The sequence below is a fragment of the Pygoscelis adeliae genome, unplaced genomic scaffold, assembly GCF_000699105.1.
Source record: "Pygoscelis adeliae isolate BGI_AS28 unplaced genomic scaffold, ASM69910v1 Scaffold96, whole genome shotgun sequence".
Classification (NCBI taxonomy): Eukaryota; Metazoa; Chordata; class Aves; order Sphenisciformes; family Spheniscidae; genus Pygoscelis; species Pygoscelis adeliae.
Window position 1 is genome coordinate 320848 of NW_008824935.1, and position 16104 is coordinate 336951.

A 16104-nucleotide genomic window follows, 5' to 3' on the forward strand; every position below is an offset into this window, starting at 1 on the left:
AAATGGAAAAGCATCAGTGTCAGGAAATCTTTGTTCTTTGTGTTGTCCTTCCCCTGCCCCACAACCTAGGCAAAATCCTCCGCTACTTGCCCCACTTTTCCCCTACTCTTTGTTGATCCTGTGTTGCTCCTTTGCAGCGACACCCACTTTGGTACCAACAGCCCAGCAGATAGTGCTTCTTGTTTTCTCAGTGAATGCTGACCATTAACTCCGCAATCAGCACTGCCTTTATTGCAGTCAAGTGCTCTCCTCCCAGTTTGATCATCACTGCTAGACACAATTGAAATGAAAATCTAACCAGTTACTCATCTGGAATTTATAAATTTACTGCAATTTCTGAGTAGCAGAAATAGAAATAAAAAGCAAGTTTGTTGTCAGCTCAAGAAAATATCTAAACTAATCAACCACATGTACCCCTCCAACACAGTGAGCACCTGTGATTGCATGATGGGGAGTGTTATTCTCTCCAAAAATAATTACAAATATGAGGGGCTACTTACTCATGCAAGCGACAAAGTGAATAGGCAACATTTGGTTCGGAGAAGTCTATTACTGAAGTTTGAGAATAAACCTTTTTCTAGCAGCTATCTGACTATGTAGGAAGGTGGTAAGCCTGTACTGTTCTTCAGCGCTACAGATTTCTTAGCCAGGTTTGGGCAAGTCATTACAATTTCTCTGCCTGCAAAGCAGAGCTGATGATAGTGCCTCACCAGGACTCGTGTCAGTCTTCCCACTAAGGATATTGTGGGCTCCTTTTCATTAATGCTTGTGGTACATGCCAAGATCTCAGCTGGATGTACTTCTCCAGCGTGAAGTGTATTACCAGAATCTCACCGTCTACAGGTTCGAAAATGTAGATCTGTTTCTTCATTGAAAATGTCGTAATACTTTTAATGACATCAAGCTATTGGGTCTAATTTATGTCTTCCGTTTTAAAGGCTGGCCCCAGTAGATCTAATAATCCTTTCAAAGACTGAGTGCAGTTCAAGCTTGTGACAATAATAATGACTGGCAGTTGTAGCACATGTAATAACTTGTAGTAACACCAAGTAAAATGTCTAGTCACGCTCTCATCAAGAGCACTGCAATCTGTGCTTTAGCAAGTCCACTACTGTAAGGAAAAACAACCGAGTGCAGCTGGATACGTTTTATCCATAAATTGCTCTTTTAAAACTGTTCTCGTACTGTGATGGTTGCGAAGGCTAGCTGTGACAACTAAAGAAGGCTGAAAATCGCTGAATCTCTTAACCTTCTAAGTTCTAGGCAGACGGCTTAATGGCGTGTTTGGGTGGGTGGGCAGTATGACCTGACAAGTGTACATAAAAGACAGATCCACTATGAATTCACATGGCAGATTCCATGCCATGCAGGGGAATAAGAACTCCTCTCAGTATATTCCTGACCATCTGAATGGGTATCCCAAATGCCCAGAGAGATTTTTATCTGCTACTGAAATCATGAAATGTTGAATGCAGTGTATTGTAGTTTGCTGTTAATTACATGGAATTTGCTATACCGCATTCAAGGTTTTCGGTTTTTTTAAATCCTGATGCCATCTCTTGCACAGCAGGGTTAAAATTATTTTTAAACACTTCATAAAATATTCATTTAACATACCTATGCACAACAATAACAGAAAAACAACCCTGTTTTACCTCGCCTTCTCGGATGACAATGTCTTTTTGTTTCCCATTTTCAATTATCTTCAAACACATATCTCCTTTAATCTGGTAAAAAAGCTGAAGGAATAGGAAAATAACATTAAGGCAACTACTCCAAAACATTCTGTACTTCATATTCTGTATATAAAGGATACATGTACAAATACATTCAATCTGTAATTGCAAATATTTACAGAGTTTTTTCTAACAATAAATAACAGACTTCCAACCTCTGTCGCTTTTGAAAATGTTACTAAATATGTATTATTTCCATTATCTTACATACATTTGCCAATCTAAGAAGTCTGTAGCTGCTTCTAGAGCTATTCTGTGAACCCAGTGGAATTCCATTGTGCTGTCTTTACTCCTGGGAATTACTCTTTGTAGGGCTGGGATGTTATGGTTCAGACATCCGCTAATTACACTGGATATAAAGCTTCATTTCAGATGTGGCAGGGTCTTCACTATTACATTCAGTCAAATTAAATGTCACTTTTCCAAATAAACTCCAAATATGCATGCACAGGTGTTTTGGGTGTGTTTTTTCATTTTTAATGGAGATTTCTCATATGGGAATAATTGCCCATTTGGAAGCTGTCCTGCTTTATTTCTGTGGATACCCTCGAAACCCAGCAACAGCTGCTCCTCTTCCTACTGTGTATGTAAAAGGATTACATTCGAAGCATGTATAAGGACAGAACCACTGAACCCAAAATTCTGTCTTCAGTGACCTTTCCACAGCTGTTTTCAGAGTAGCTTTGTGGGGGCTCTGAGGTGCTCAGACCTAGCCTCATGTTTCGCAGTAGAACTGTGCTCTGATCTGTAAGCAGGACTCTCTTTGACCTGGAATAATGGGCACATTTTTCCTCATTTTATATAATACAGAACAATAATACTTCAAAAAGCAACTTTAATTTTCTGCCACACACTGCCAAGCTTCTATATGTTTTCCATGTTCTGTTTGCCGTATCTAGAAACCAAACAGATTAATTCATATAATTGCTAGTGTAGCTGAAGTTGTCTGAAACCTGATTAGAAGTTAGAACTATAATGAAAATAGTTTTATTTATAGTAATTCACTACAGTTTTAGCAAAATGGAAAATAAATAGGGGAAAGAAGAAACCACCGAAGTATATAAAAACCCCAAACTAAACCTTTTCCAACATTAGAAAAGCTTAATGATTTTTTTTTAATCAGGACTATTTATAAAACAGTTCTGAAATACTAATACGTGCCCCTGAGAATTCAAGAAACACCTTTATGAACATAAGAATGAATGAATATGCTGCCAAGGGAATGAAACAGTAGAGACAACTGAACAGGTACTGGACAAAGAGCTCATGCTGAGAGCTCTTACGTGAGTGAAAAGTTCACCTTGTGCCAGGGACATCGACATGGACAAATTGTAACTCCTGTCTAGATGGCCACAGTGCCAGGCTACTTATCCTCCTTGCACTCCACTTCCCCATGTTCTTTTCCTGTCATTTCCTTTGGTGTTACTGAATGACCGTACAAAATGCTATCGAAGCCCTCATTACAGAGCCCATCGGGCAAGGCTAACTGCTCATTGTACAACATAAAGTGATTCGAGTGGGGAAATGATCTCTCCTTCATTTCAAAAAAGACTCATCTAAGACCTTAAGATCCTGATGGATTATCACGCAGACCATTGGTAATACGGCACTGGTAAGGCTGGAATTGAAAGATCCTTTTTGAAACATCGAGCTTTGGAGTGTTATCTTCCCTATAACTACCGAGGGAGCTATTACTGAACACATGTACAGGACATGGAGAAGAGGGAAAGGACAACAGAGGCAGAGGCTTATTCTGCTTGTGACAATGAATCACATGGCTAAGCAACTTTCTGGTGATGAGAGACTGGGGAGGGGAAAGGAGCCGTCCGGTTCAATAGCCGAGCATCACAGTCATAAAGAAAAATTCTGAACACTGAACTCTGAATTAAAAGATTTGTTTTGCAACGGGAAAGGAGGAATGGGGTGGGTTACACATTGCCAATAAAAGTGTTTTTCTGACTGAATTTAAATAGTACCTTTCACTACAAATTATGGTCTATTCTTCAAAACTCTTTTTTGAAAAATGTCTGAGTGCTTCAGTCATCCATAAATCATCTGATGTAACTGTGATTAATACAAGTGGCAGTAATTATTGATCCTACTGCTGTGCTTATATTATACCCTGAACTTTTATCAAGAAAACTGTCAGCTGTTTTCTCAGTGAGTTACAGTCCATGCCCATTTCACAGGACAGTTTGGCAATATAGTATTGTACTGTCTTTTTGCTGGAATGTTATTTTTAATAAATGCTGACTGAGCTTTGCATTCTGGGCAAATCTAACCTCTTCCTAAGTATCTCCTGGAAGAATCAAGACCCGAGTAAGGAAGTACGGGTGTGTGAGTGGGTGGGTGCGTGCACACACGTATGTATATGTATGTATATCTGCAAAAACATATGCATATATAGATAGAGAGGAAGTCAGTAGAGTTCATACTACCTGAAAATATAAGCTTTCCCAGTTGGTCTGTTTTTACTGGGATAATCTGGTATCCATTCTCCACAGTAGCACTGAAAACTGAGGAAATGTGTAACATTTTCACTGTATTAGCATCTCATTAATGACAAGGTGTCTTGTTAGATGTAAAATCTCTCTCCCCTTGCAAAAAAGCCTAGATTTATACATTGCTACTGCATAATGGGTCAAAATCAGACATGGATTTGTCTTTCTGGGTGAAGAATGTGGCTCAAGGAAGAAACAAAGGTTGTTCACCATTCTTTTTATCCCTTTTATTACTAAATGTGCTTATTTGGAGTTTTTTATTCTGTTATTTTGATACCTCCTTCTTTTCTTCCTTTCTTTTTTCCAGACTTTTGCCTTCTGTTTAGCTTTCCTGCTTACTATGTGGCATCTTCTCATTATGATTACACTAAAAACACCTCCTCTTATTAATTCTCACCTTACCTCTAGAACTTGAGCCATCTAGTAGTCATTCTTTACCCTAAGCATAACATTTTTTCTAACATTGCTTGGTATGATCATTAAAACTGCAGTTATACCTATGAAAACTAAACTTAAAGCCTCTTAAGATTGAGAGTTTATTTTTTGACTCATTTAATTTTCCCTAAATTCTCTTTGCTGTAGGAGAATTGTATCCTCCTTCCTTAGTCTGCTTCACCCTTCTTGATCATGCTTCAAACCTAATAGTATTGTGTTAAGCCACAGTGAAAGGCAGCATGACCAGTGCTGAATCATTGTCAAGTCTGTAAAGGGGTATTTCACTCAATTATGCAGACTCATAAAATAAATTATGCAGGCATTTCTGGAGAAAATAGGTGGAGATGCAGAGAGGTGGGAGTTCACCGTTCCCTTCAGTGGAAGCATTACTGAAGCTACTTGTCTTGGTAGGAAATAATTTCAACAGGGTAGTAGAAAGTGTGGATAATTATTACCTTAAAAAGAGCACTATCACCCCCACCATATTATTGTGGTGAGAATTGTATTGCTCCTTCATCCAGGTATGTGTATCCTAGCAGAGTAAAGAAGGAAGCATGTAGTAGGGGAAGAACACAGTATTTCTAATTGGTTTGCATAGGCCAACTAAAAAAACAAGTCTATTTTATTTTATGTACAGCAATGTATGTAATTTAGTTTAGATCTAGCTTTGATATCAAACTCTGCCTAGATGTAGGAGCCCAGAGCTCTGCGAGGGCTTTTGTAGCTGAGAGCTTATTCACAGACCTCTAAAGATACCTGCAATTTGCAGTGTACTTTGAGGACTGACTGCTTCTGAAAGTGGAATTTGGGATTGCTCAACCACTTCTGGGATTAGGCTCTGACTTGGCATATCCTGTCTTGTCCTGCTTGTCAGATTGCTAAGTACTAAATTAATCTGCAGAGCAAATCAAATTCTGATGTGGGAGTAGAGCCTGGGTGTTCTCCAGACTTCAGTGGTGATTGATCTATTTGAGCACAGAAAAACAATTTTCTCCCTCTCTCATCACAAGGTTTTTCAGCCATCAGAAGTCTGGGAGGCAAACAGATGAGGAAGGTAGAGAAAACTAAGCTGTAGGGGGTTTTGTTGTTTTTTTTCCCTCTGCTCATTTACATCTGTGAAACCTGAATACTAGCCAAGACTCATCCCAATGATTTTATGCAGCAAACTTATTTCTGAAGACACAATCTGTTTCTGATGCAAAAGGATCACTCATTACTTTATAATAGGAGCTTTGTTTCTTATTAAAATATTCAAAGAGTTTTCACCAGATAAATGTGGTGGGTTTTTGTTAAATGAAAAGAAGCAAAAAGGTTTCTCTTGCTTTGCTGCAACTCACGTTCTCAGTTTTACTTGGGAGATAAGCACCGCAATACCACCTACTGGAATGCTCAGCTAGCCCCTCTTTCCCCTCCTTCTTAGGCATCCAGTACCCCCATAAAATGCAAAGGGAGAATTGAGCTGCTAGGGAAGAGTTTCTCAAAAGCTTGCTGCCTAGAGAGCAGCACACGCTAGAAGAAGGGGTCAGGCTTCATTTAAGCAGTCAATTTGTCAGAAACTGGAGCCAAGTCTTGCTTGTGGTGTGTGTGTGAGGGGGAGAAAAAGAGAATTCAAAACTCAGGTTAGAAAACTCAGATGAGCTGTGGCAGGTGTGACCTCAAATCTGCATCATGTTTCAGAGCAAGACGTTACTGTATCTCAATCAGACCATGTAAATATGCTAGAAGCAGCTGAAGAGATTGGCCAAAATGATCAAAGGAGGGGGAATTTCTGTTCTGAGAGTCCTCTTTAGGACTGCAGTGCAAGGGCTCTGACCTGTGGGCCTGCATCAGTACTTAGGTGGCTGTATCCATAGGAAACAACATAGATGTTGAGTGCAGAAACTTAGGGTAAAATACACACGGCACAATGAGAAGCAGGGCTTTTAAAACCCAAGCAGAATATTGTGCCACTGCAAATGTGTTGCAGGTGGTAGATGAAAGGCTGATTTGAATTTCTCTGCATGGAACTGCACTGTTTCATGTAGACTCAACATCAGAATACAAATCGTTAAGAAATCAAAGTCAGCTAGTTGAGATTCATTGTGTTTAAGTGGCGGACTGAAGTTGGTAAAGAGACAGAAGCCTAACTACTTTTGTGATCCTAGATTTAGCTGTTAGCATATCTCACTTTCCCACAAAGCAGCCCACGCGATGCAGTAAATAAAATCCGAAATTGGTTTTACTATAGCTAAGCTTTGTTATGATCATGGTTTTCTTCTGTCATTAACTTCCTCCAAAACATACAGTCCCCTTCAGTTTTCACTTACCTTATTTCTTGAAAGTTATATGGTGAATTTATAAGATAAGACTAGAGGTTTTTCCCCCGCCCCACCTCAGGCTTTGCAATGCCGAAACTCACAAATGCTACCGTATGATGAAAAGTTCAAGAGACAAAGGTATGTCCAGGACTGTTCCCTGGTACCTGGAATGCACCTGCTACCCTGTAGCCATGAGGGGTTGAACATCGTATCAGGGCCACCACAGAAGCCTTCAGTGGTCTCATCAAGTTGACTACACAAGAATTGCAGTCACTAGTCCATGTAATCCAAAGCCGTCTTGACAAGTGAGGTACACTGGAATAATGGTTCCTATGAAAACTCACAAAACTAGCTATATAGCACAAACTCTTTTTAGTGCATATTAAGAAAGTTTTGTCTAGATAGCTATATAGGTGCATTCTCACAGCAGGTTTTTTGCCACGTTTCAACAGAAGATACATTTCCCAAAGCAATGCAGTTTTATTTTGAGAATGAGTCTGATTTAGAGGCAGAGAACGTCCGAGTAGATGTTTGCTGACTCCATCTCTGTTCTGATGGAGAAGGGAGCAAGGGGGAACTTAACATTTACAATAGGAAAAAGAATGGATATGACACAGTGGTCAAGTCAAGCCAAAGAATGCGAATGGTCTCTCTCTTGTGAGGTGCAGCTTGATTTGGCTCCTCATAAAACCTGTCCAATGGAAAACAATGTCTCAGGTATGAGGCAGTACTTCTGTGCAGAAGGATGGCAAATAAGTAGTGCGCAGAAAATTAAGAAGGAAGTGAAGTAGTACAGAGAAAACTAAGAAGGAAGAAAATGTCAAATTACATATTTAGGAAACTCCTGCTTGCTGAGAGGAGGAAAAAAATTGTGCGAGACTAGCTGCCGTTTCAGCCTAAACAAATGTTCAGGAGACAATCCTAAAAGGCTTTGAAGAGAGTCCAAATCAAGCCTCCAGTTTTTCCTCAGTCACAACTGATCTTCCGGATACACCTGCACATTAACAGCGCCAGCAGAGAACAGCTCGGCAGCCGGAGGATGCTCCTAAGCCCTCATCTCTGCACGTGAACCCCTTGCTGCTGTGAACTGCAGGCTGACACGCGCAAGTTGTGCCACAGGACACACCATAGGCTGTGTGATAACAGGCATAAAATAATAAGTGAGCAGATATAAACAATTCTAAATTTAATTTTCTTTTCTAAACCAACACTTCTTTGCTATCAGAATAATACTGGTAGAATAGCATCAGCTAAATTTGTGTAAAGCATTTGTGGGTTTTCACATTCATGATTTGGCCTGTTAACAGTATGCCTATATAGTTTGTCTTTCAAATTATAACTCAGAACTATAAACGACCTTTTACCTGCCAAAATAATGAACATGGTTTTGAATGTTTTTTTTAATCCCAAGTCTAATTTAGGAATACGCCCTTTTACTAGGATACTCTCTGCCCCACAATTCTTCTCTAATGAAAAACATGGATCTAAAGGCTTGTGTAGATCACAGGAAGGTGCAAATGTGTCTGACAAAAAGCTATGGTAAAATGCAACATACGATTATATTGTACCTCCATAAAAGCAGACAAAATTGGCCCATACATTAAACTGATATGTAACCTATGCTGCTTCTGATGTGTGTATTGCCAATTTTCCTACCTGATAGGAATTTTATGTTTCCATTTTTGGTTGCTGAGTAACTGTGGGGTATTGGCTATGTAAATGAGGATGTATTGATACCTAAAAAATCTTGTATTCAGTTGAATTAGCAATAATTTACTATACTGTTGCATACTGATATAAATTATGCCTTTATAGATATGGCTAACTTTTTACACTGTTGGAAAGTCATATAATGTGTTGATGCTTATTAAAGGTAGGCCAAATTTTTTTCAAACACAGGAACATCTTGCAAAATAAAAAAAAAAAGATGTAAATTACATTAATCTAACTTTCATTTTAAGGGAAGGGGAGGAGGAGACAAATTTAAAAAAAATGAAACAGCACAGGAATGGGTCAGGGACCAAGAATAATCCAGTATGAACTGGGAGATCCAGAGAGAGACAAGATTGTAAAGAAAAGAAAAAAAAAAACCATATATTTAATATTGTAGTACAGGCTACTGTACCAATTAAACTTCAGCTTGTGTTTGTGTGTTCCTCTCTTAGTATAGAGCTCTAATGTATTCTTCAGAGCAAGAAAATAAATTAATTGTATAAAAAAAAAAGGTAGAGTTACAGAAAAAAATATCTGGAATCATTAACTTCCATATGTACCTTCACATACCTTCATTTTATGCTTTGCCAAACTTTGATGTCGTTGACCTTGATAAAAAAATTCACTTCCTCTTTTTTAAGCTAACATATAATACTTAACAATATGCCATAACAGCAGAAGACATTCTTCTCAGTGCTTTCTGAGCAGTCATAGTACAGATGTGATTGCTCCTTTCCCAGGGACATAGTCATGTTGACGAAACCACATTTTGTTTTCGCCAGCTAAGCATCTCCGGAATTTTCTTGTAAATATATGATGGATGCTAAATTCTTCTGGTTAGCAACAATCACTTCACACACCCTGCCCTGCCTTGCCTCCTTCCCAGCCCAAGCGACCTGCCGGCATGATCCCGGGTGTTGCCAGAGCTGCCCCTGCACTGCCCATGAGAAGGGAGGTAATTGGGCGTGTTGGGTAACCTGGTATGTGACCGGAGGTGCCTGTGCCCACAGCGGTGGGTGGGCTGTGAGAGCGTGGTGGCAATGCAAAGCAGGCAGGAGTCTGACAGCGATAAGGTAGCAACTGCTGTTTCAGAGCAGTACGGTTATAATGACTGTAAACACCTGCACGGCACAATTATAACAGAAAATTAATGAAGGCTGTTGTGAAATGGTTGGGTTGTTTTTGTGAGAAACGGTTCAATGATAAGTAAACACAAATTTTTGTTTCTTTTTCAAAGGATTTATTGAACTTGACTCACTTCTGCCTTGAACTGTGTAGATGCTTAGTCTTGGGTTTCCAAAGGTACTTAAAATTAGGTGGCCAGATTTTATTGGAATTACGTGAAATTAAATTACTCTGCTGGGAAGCAAGGCAAATTGTCTCCCATCCTGAAATCCTTACTGCCAGGCCTCTAGTGTCCCCTTTCCCTTAGGGTTCCTTCAGAGCCAGTTGTGATACTTCTGACTCAGAGGAGTCCTCAGGCCAAGCAGACAATTCCATGAAAAAGGCAGTAAACAAAGTAGATGTAAATTGTTACAATTTTGATAGGTTTCTACTCTTTCTTCCTACAGCCTGCATTTGGCACAATGGCTACTCACAACTCAATGCACTAGGATGGCTTTCTTTTGATACAGAAGATGTGCAGCAAAGGGGACTGAGTCGAAAAATATTTAGAGGCTCTATTCTTTAACCTTTCAAACCTGAATGAAAGCTGAAAATGCTGACATTTTTCACAAAGTCCAGAAAAATATAATTTCAAGCCAATCAAAATATTTAATTTTGATTTTTGAATTTCAAAGTTACTTTTGACATATAGCTTGATCTTCTGCAACAAAATATCACTTTAAAAATATTGTTACCTTTCCAAAGTTTTGTTCCAAAATGTTGAAATGAGACATTTTGATGTGTCAGAACACTTTCTCTAGTTTCCTGTTGGAAATGAATTATAGCAAAATAGATCTGATCTCATATGCTTGTTTCAAAGGAAATGCACAGATGGTCTATGGTTCTGGTGAATGATTCTGTTTAAGTCTTTGAATGGATCTAATAAACACAACATCACTGAGCCTGGCAGTGCTAATCTGTAGCTGTAGCTTCAAAAGTAGCTGCATTTTCATCATTATAGATGAATTAAAACAGCAAAATATAAACAGCCTATAGGTTACCTCTTCTCCTTCTTCAATATGATAATCCTTCCTTTCATTTGGCCCTCCAACAAACATCACATTCAACTGATGGCGATGCCTAGAAAAGAAAGTGACGTTTTAAAGCTGCCTCCACTCACGGCGTTCTTTATTTCATGTGCTTTTTTAATTCTTTGAGGACAGTGAGTCAATGAAACAGTGCTGAGTGACAAGCAACATCCAGAATGAGAACTCGAAAGACCTTGGATGCATTTCTCCGCTCTGCCACTGTCCTGCCTGGTGACCAGCTACCTCCCTACTGCTGTTTCAGTGCCTCCAGCTATGAAAAGGGGACAACGATAGTTACCAACTGTGGAAAGAGCTTTGAACTGTAAAGATTGCTACATAAGAGACAGGAACGACAGGAAAATGTCTTTTCAAGGTGAGCTGATTAGATCAGGATTCTGTAAAGCTAAAACACTTTTTAAGGTTAATACAGGTAAAAACATACTTTTTTCCCCACTGGTAGAATTTACTAGAGGTGCTGATGGAAGGAATTGTCAGCTAATTTCTCTTTCATTTATACTGGTTTTGCTAAGGTGGAACAACATTACGATGGTTTCATTGTGGTTGTAATTGATTCAGAAAAGAAGATTCAGGCCCTTTATCTTAACCTTGCCCCTTTTAAAAGCCCCAGTGAGCACTTCTCTCAGCTGGCACAAAGAATAGATAACATCCCAATTATCTATCAGTCCACTTACACTAATAAAGAGGTAAGGTAGGTGGTTTTCATTTGCTAAAAAAAACTGTAGATCAGGTCTGTTAGCAGTGATTCAAAATTTGTCCTTAAGCTCTTTTTGACATGTGAACTGGGGGGTGTTGACCTCTACTTTTCAGTGAGGAGATTCTGGGCAATACTTGGGCTAACAGGAGATCCTGGTAACACAGAACCAGGAGAGCCACGCTCTGCTGTAACGCGGGGAAGAATGATGTGCCTCTGTGTCAGCACCTCGTAAGCCTTAACTGAGAGAAGCTATTCTGAACTGCTGAATATATACTTTTAATCTGCTACTATTATCATGTTTACTTTGAAAAGTATTTAAATGATAATGAACAACATGTTAGGGATTAATAAAGCAGAAATAACAAGTAACAGCGACAAATTCCTTGGTCAAATAAAAATCTAAAGAATTAAATTAGATTACAATTCCTAAACTGACTATTTTCACCATAGGAAGCTGTATACATTATAGCACTTGGCTTCATGCCCATATCCTAAAATAAGGAACCAAAACCAGAACTGTACCATGCAGATTTAATTTTCATTTTTAAAAATGCACTGTAATACTTCTGCATTAATGAACCCTTCTACTAAAGAAGGGCAGGAAGACCAAAACAGTGAGAACACCGCTAATAATTAATGAAATAAATTAAAATCAACCCTGGAGAATAAAATAAGAGAACGACAATCTATGGGTATCTGGTAGCCTACTTTTAAGATGAGTTAATTTTTTACAGAAACCCATAGAGTTTTGTTATTAGTTCAATAACTAAAAGTGAAAATATTGCTCAAAATCATTGTTGCTTAACTTTTTGTTTGGTAAATCTACCATTAATTCTGCTACCCTATGGATTTAGCTGGGTTTTACATAATAAACAGGGAACCATGGGATAATCATTCCTATCATTAACAATTATATAATGACACCATCAAAAAATTCCAGCTATCAAATACAAACAGGAACTCTAATGGGTTGGTTTGTCCATACTACTAAAGAAAGTTGTCTGGTTAATATAGTTGCATTAAGTTAAGAAGAGAAATCGTAAGGACGGAAAGCAGTTTCAGTTAAGACTACCAAAATGCAGTCAGAGTATCATAAAGGTTTCAGTGGTGTTAAAATTACTTGATTGCACTATTTTGAGTGCAACACCTCACACCTAATGAGGTGCTAATCAACGGCCTACTAAGTTTTACATACTCTTATATTTCTCTTCTTAATCATATAAAGAAAATGGTACCAGCAGGCAACCTTTTAAAAAGTCTCAAGACCATGAAGAATCAGATAGTCCGTTACCGCAGTTAGGTCTCCTTATGGTAAGTATCATATTCTGAACTCAAAGAAGAGCTTTAGAAGTGCCATAGCTACCCTGTAAAAATCAGCTATGTCAAGGGTTCTGATTTTGCACTAATTGCTCATTGTTGAGGTTAAAAAGCATTTAAACTTGCAAGACAGTGTCATTAAAATACATCTAATTAAATTGCGGCTCTTACATTGTACCCTTCTCTTGACTCTGGTAAAACTCTAAATAGGTGGTGATTCAGGAATTGAGGTTTTGTTTTGAAATCCCAAATAGGTATTTAAAACTTTTGATCCTCTCAAGTGTGTGGAACACAACTGAATAAAAGCTTGAAAGCCATAATAAATTTAGACCCCAAAAGTCCTACTGATTTGCTGTAAGATCTAGATTTTAACCGTTAATTCTCTCTTGAAACACAGGATCAAGTTACTTAAATGTTTTGCAGTGGTTGCCTTCCAGTGATGTAGAAGGCAGTGAGAAAATTGCCTTATACATCTCTACCCAACATGTAAAGGATCAAAGCCTTTCGAAAAATGTTGGAAATCTATTAGTCACTTCCTGGAAAATCGCCTAATGCCTTTTTGGAAAATCCTGAAAACATTTAGATACCACCAGGAGCAGGTGGCGAGAGACTCAGAATCCATACAGTAGATGGCTTTCCTCTCCTTCTTCACAGGCTGAAGCTATGTTGGAAAATGGATTATTTTTTTTAATCTCCGCAATCTTTATCACAAAAAATGTTCTGTGTTTCACTGTGGCTTCTTGCAATGTTTATGGGGAAGACTTGTCAATGCTGAGTATTTAGGGATCTACGTGACTGTCTGACCTCTGACAGATGTCACATTCCGGACTTACTTCAGGATTACACAGAACTGCTGGTAGGGGGTGCAGAACAGTGCAGTAATGACAAAAAGGTTCATCTTACTGGTGAAGAAAGAAAACGATGAATATTCCACATACTGTAAAATACTAACATTTTACCACTGTTATTGGTAAGCTTTAGAAATGGCTATACTTTACAAAATGCTTCCTAAATCCATTTTGAAAATGAAAGAAATTAAAACACTTATATGGAGAAGACACTTTCCTCATTCTCTCCTACTGTGAAACTACTGTAGTGATTCAAGTTTCATAATTTCTCAGTTAAACATACAACTGTAGTTTCAACAGAGTCATCTCAGTAAGCATGTGCCCTTTACCTTATTTTTGTCTTGCAACCTTTACTTTGAAAAGTAACCCTTGAACCTGTGAATGGAAATAAATATCACCGCTACAGTACTGCCCATTCAGCTTTTCATTAGAGGTAGCACTTCAGGGTAGGGCAAGAGGCACATTCTTTGGTGCTTTTTTAATGATTAAAGCTGCAAAGCAAGATTAAAAAAAAATAAATAAAAGCAAGAAAAATGCTTTTTATTTTCTTTATAAAACCTGGATTTATATCACTCTACAAAGAATCCTTTCTTATGAAAGCCTTCTGTATATAGAATTTTGGACAAAATACATTGCCCTCAACTTCACTGACAAACGAAATCCTTGCTAATGTTGTGAATAGAAGGTGCCACATGTTGGACCATTTACACTGGAATTTGCTCATGAGTTTTGACACTGAGAATATGCATGCTATACAACTGCATAATGCCCGCACTTTTTTCTTATATTAGCTGTCTCATTCAGAATATGGCTCGTAGCTGTAAGGTGCCAGTCAGTGCTCTGAAACACTGCCTCTTCAGCCTCCCGCTGAACAGAGGGTCCTACCCTGCCTTGACAGCTCTGGAGATGCCCTGGAAAGCTGCTCTTCCAGTGCTCCTGCCCTTCCTTTCTCCTTGTCTTTCAGTGATATGTCCCACTGGTTTTGGTTGCTCCTGCAGCTTTGGCTCCTCTGTAATGTTGGAATGACTCTTAGCAGCTCTAGCAGCTGATTCAGGTTGTAATTTGGTAGCACTAATCTGTTAGCTAAATCTTAGCATTTGTGGATGAGATGCCGTCTCCTCTGATTTCCCAGAGTTTATTGTCACAGGGCCTCACACAAATTCCCTTAACTCAGTCTAACGGCCTACAAGAGACTTTGAGTTGAGGCAAATATCCTGTATTCAAGTTGATCTTTACAGCTTCTCCAGTTACTGCGAAACAGATTTCAGTCACTTTCTGTTCTTCAAAACAGCACTCTGACTGACTGCAGTCTGAGAGGTACTACAGTTCCTTACTAATCTTTACCATGTATGCATTTTAGCAGCTTCCTCTTACAGCTAAGAATATTTATGTATCTAAGAACTGAGTAAAAAAAAAAAAAAAAAAAAAAATCTTCATTTACTTACATAAGCTTATTGCACACAGGTGGTAAAAAGGCAGCTTTGTTTTCTTCTATCCATTTTCTTACATTTACAAGAAGCTCCATGGTCCACCAGCTATGAAACTTTTGACAGAGATATTAGAGTTTGCAGAGGGCGCTTTCTGTGAGCAAACTGCATGTGACTCCATCCCCAGAGCTCAGGGGATTGGTTGGTAGAAGAGGTGTCTTCAGGCTCGAGCGTCAAAGGGGACAGGTCCATCAGCCAAAGTTTGCTTCATAGAGAGTACTAATGCTCCAGCAGCTTAGCTAATAATTGACTAGTGTTTTTAAAATACATATTTTCATCGCAGACTCATTCTGCCCACAGGAGGTTTCTTAATTCTCTTTATTGCATGCCTGTTACCTCTCTATAGAAATTGCCTTGTTACACAGACAAACTGTGAGTTAGGAAAACGGGCAAGACTTGGGCATGCACACCTTTCAAGGCTAATATAGAAACAGGTTTCAAAGCTAAATGCAAGTTGAGAGCAAGTTGCTCAAATTTTAGTTACATATACTATATACAAAAAGATTTTTTTTATACATGCATAACTATATATGGGTGTTTCAGGCTTGATAATAGAGCCCCATTTCCTTTTCCCACCTCCCCTCAACCTTGTTAGGCTGAATGTTTGGGGGGGGGGGGTTTGAAAATATTGGGATCTTCTTCTGCTAGGTAACAAAAATAAAGATGTCTCTTGCATCTGTAAGACCAAAAGCAGTTGTCCATAAATGCTCATTTTAATTTGATCCGCTCTTTGCAAGTGTTATAGCAGGGCTTGTTGGAGAGCTGAACGTGGTTCTGTGATGCCCTTTGGGAAAGTGCAGCATATTGTCATCAAGTTATCAGGCAAACAAGAAACCGAGAACTACCAGGCATTCCAGATCTGT

At 38.7% G+C, this 16104-nt stretch overlaps 1 protein-coding gene across 1 annotated transcript in view; it reads right to left on the minus strand.

Annotated features, from left to right (window-relative positions):
• HAAO (3-hydroxyanthranilate 3,4-dioxygenase) overlaps nt 1-15296 on the minus strand; it is a 33728-nt gene extending 18432 nt beyond the window's left edge. The window contains exons 1-3 of the mRNA XM_009325319.1: nt 15200-15296; nt 10848-10926; nt 1656-1739 (exon numbers count right to left, since the gene is read on the minus strand). Of these exons, the coding sequence (XP_009323594.1) occupies nt 1656-1739; nt 10848-10926; nt 15200-15279 (243 nt within the window). The 5' untranslated portion in view covers nt 15280-15296. The remainder of the gene's footprint in view (nt 1-1655; nt 1740-10847; nt 10927-15199) is intronic.
• Between the last annotated feature and the right edge of the window lie 808 nt (nt 15297-16104).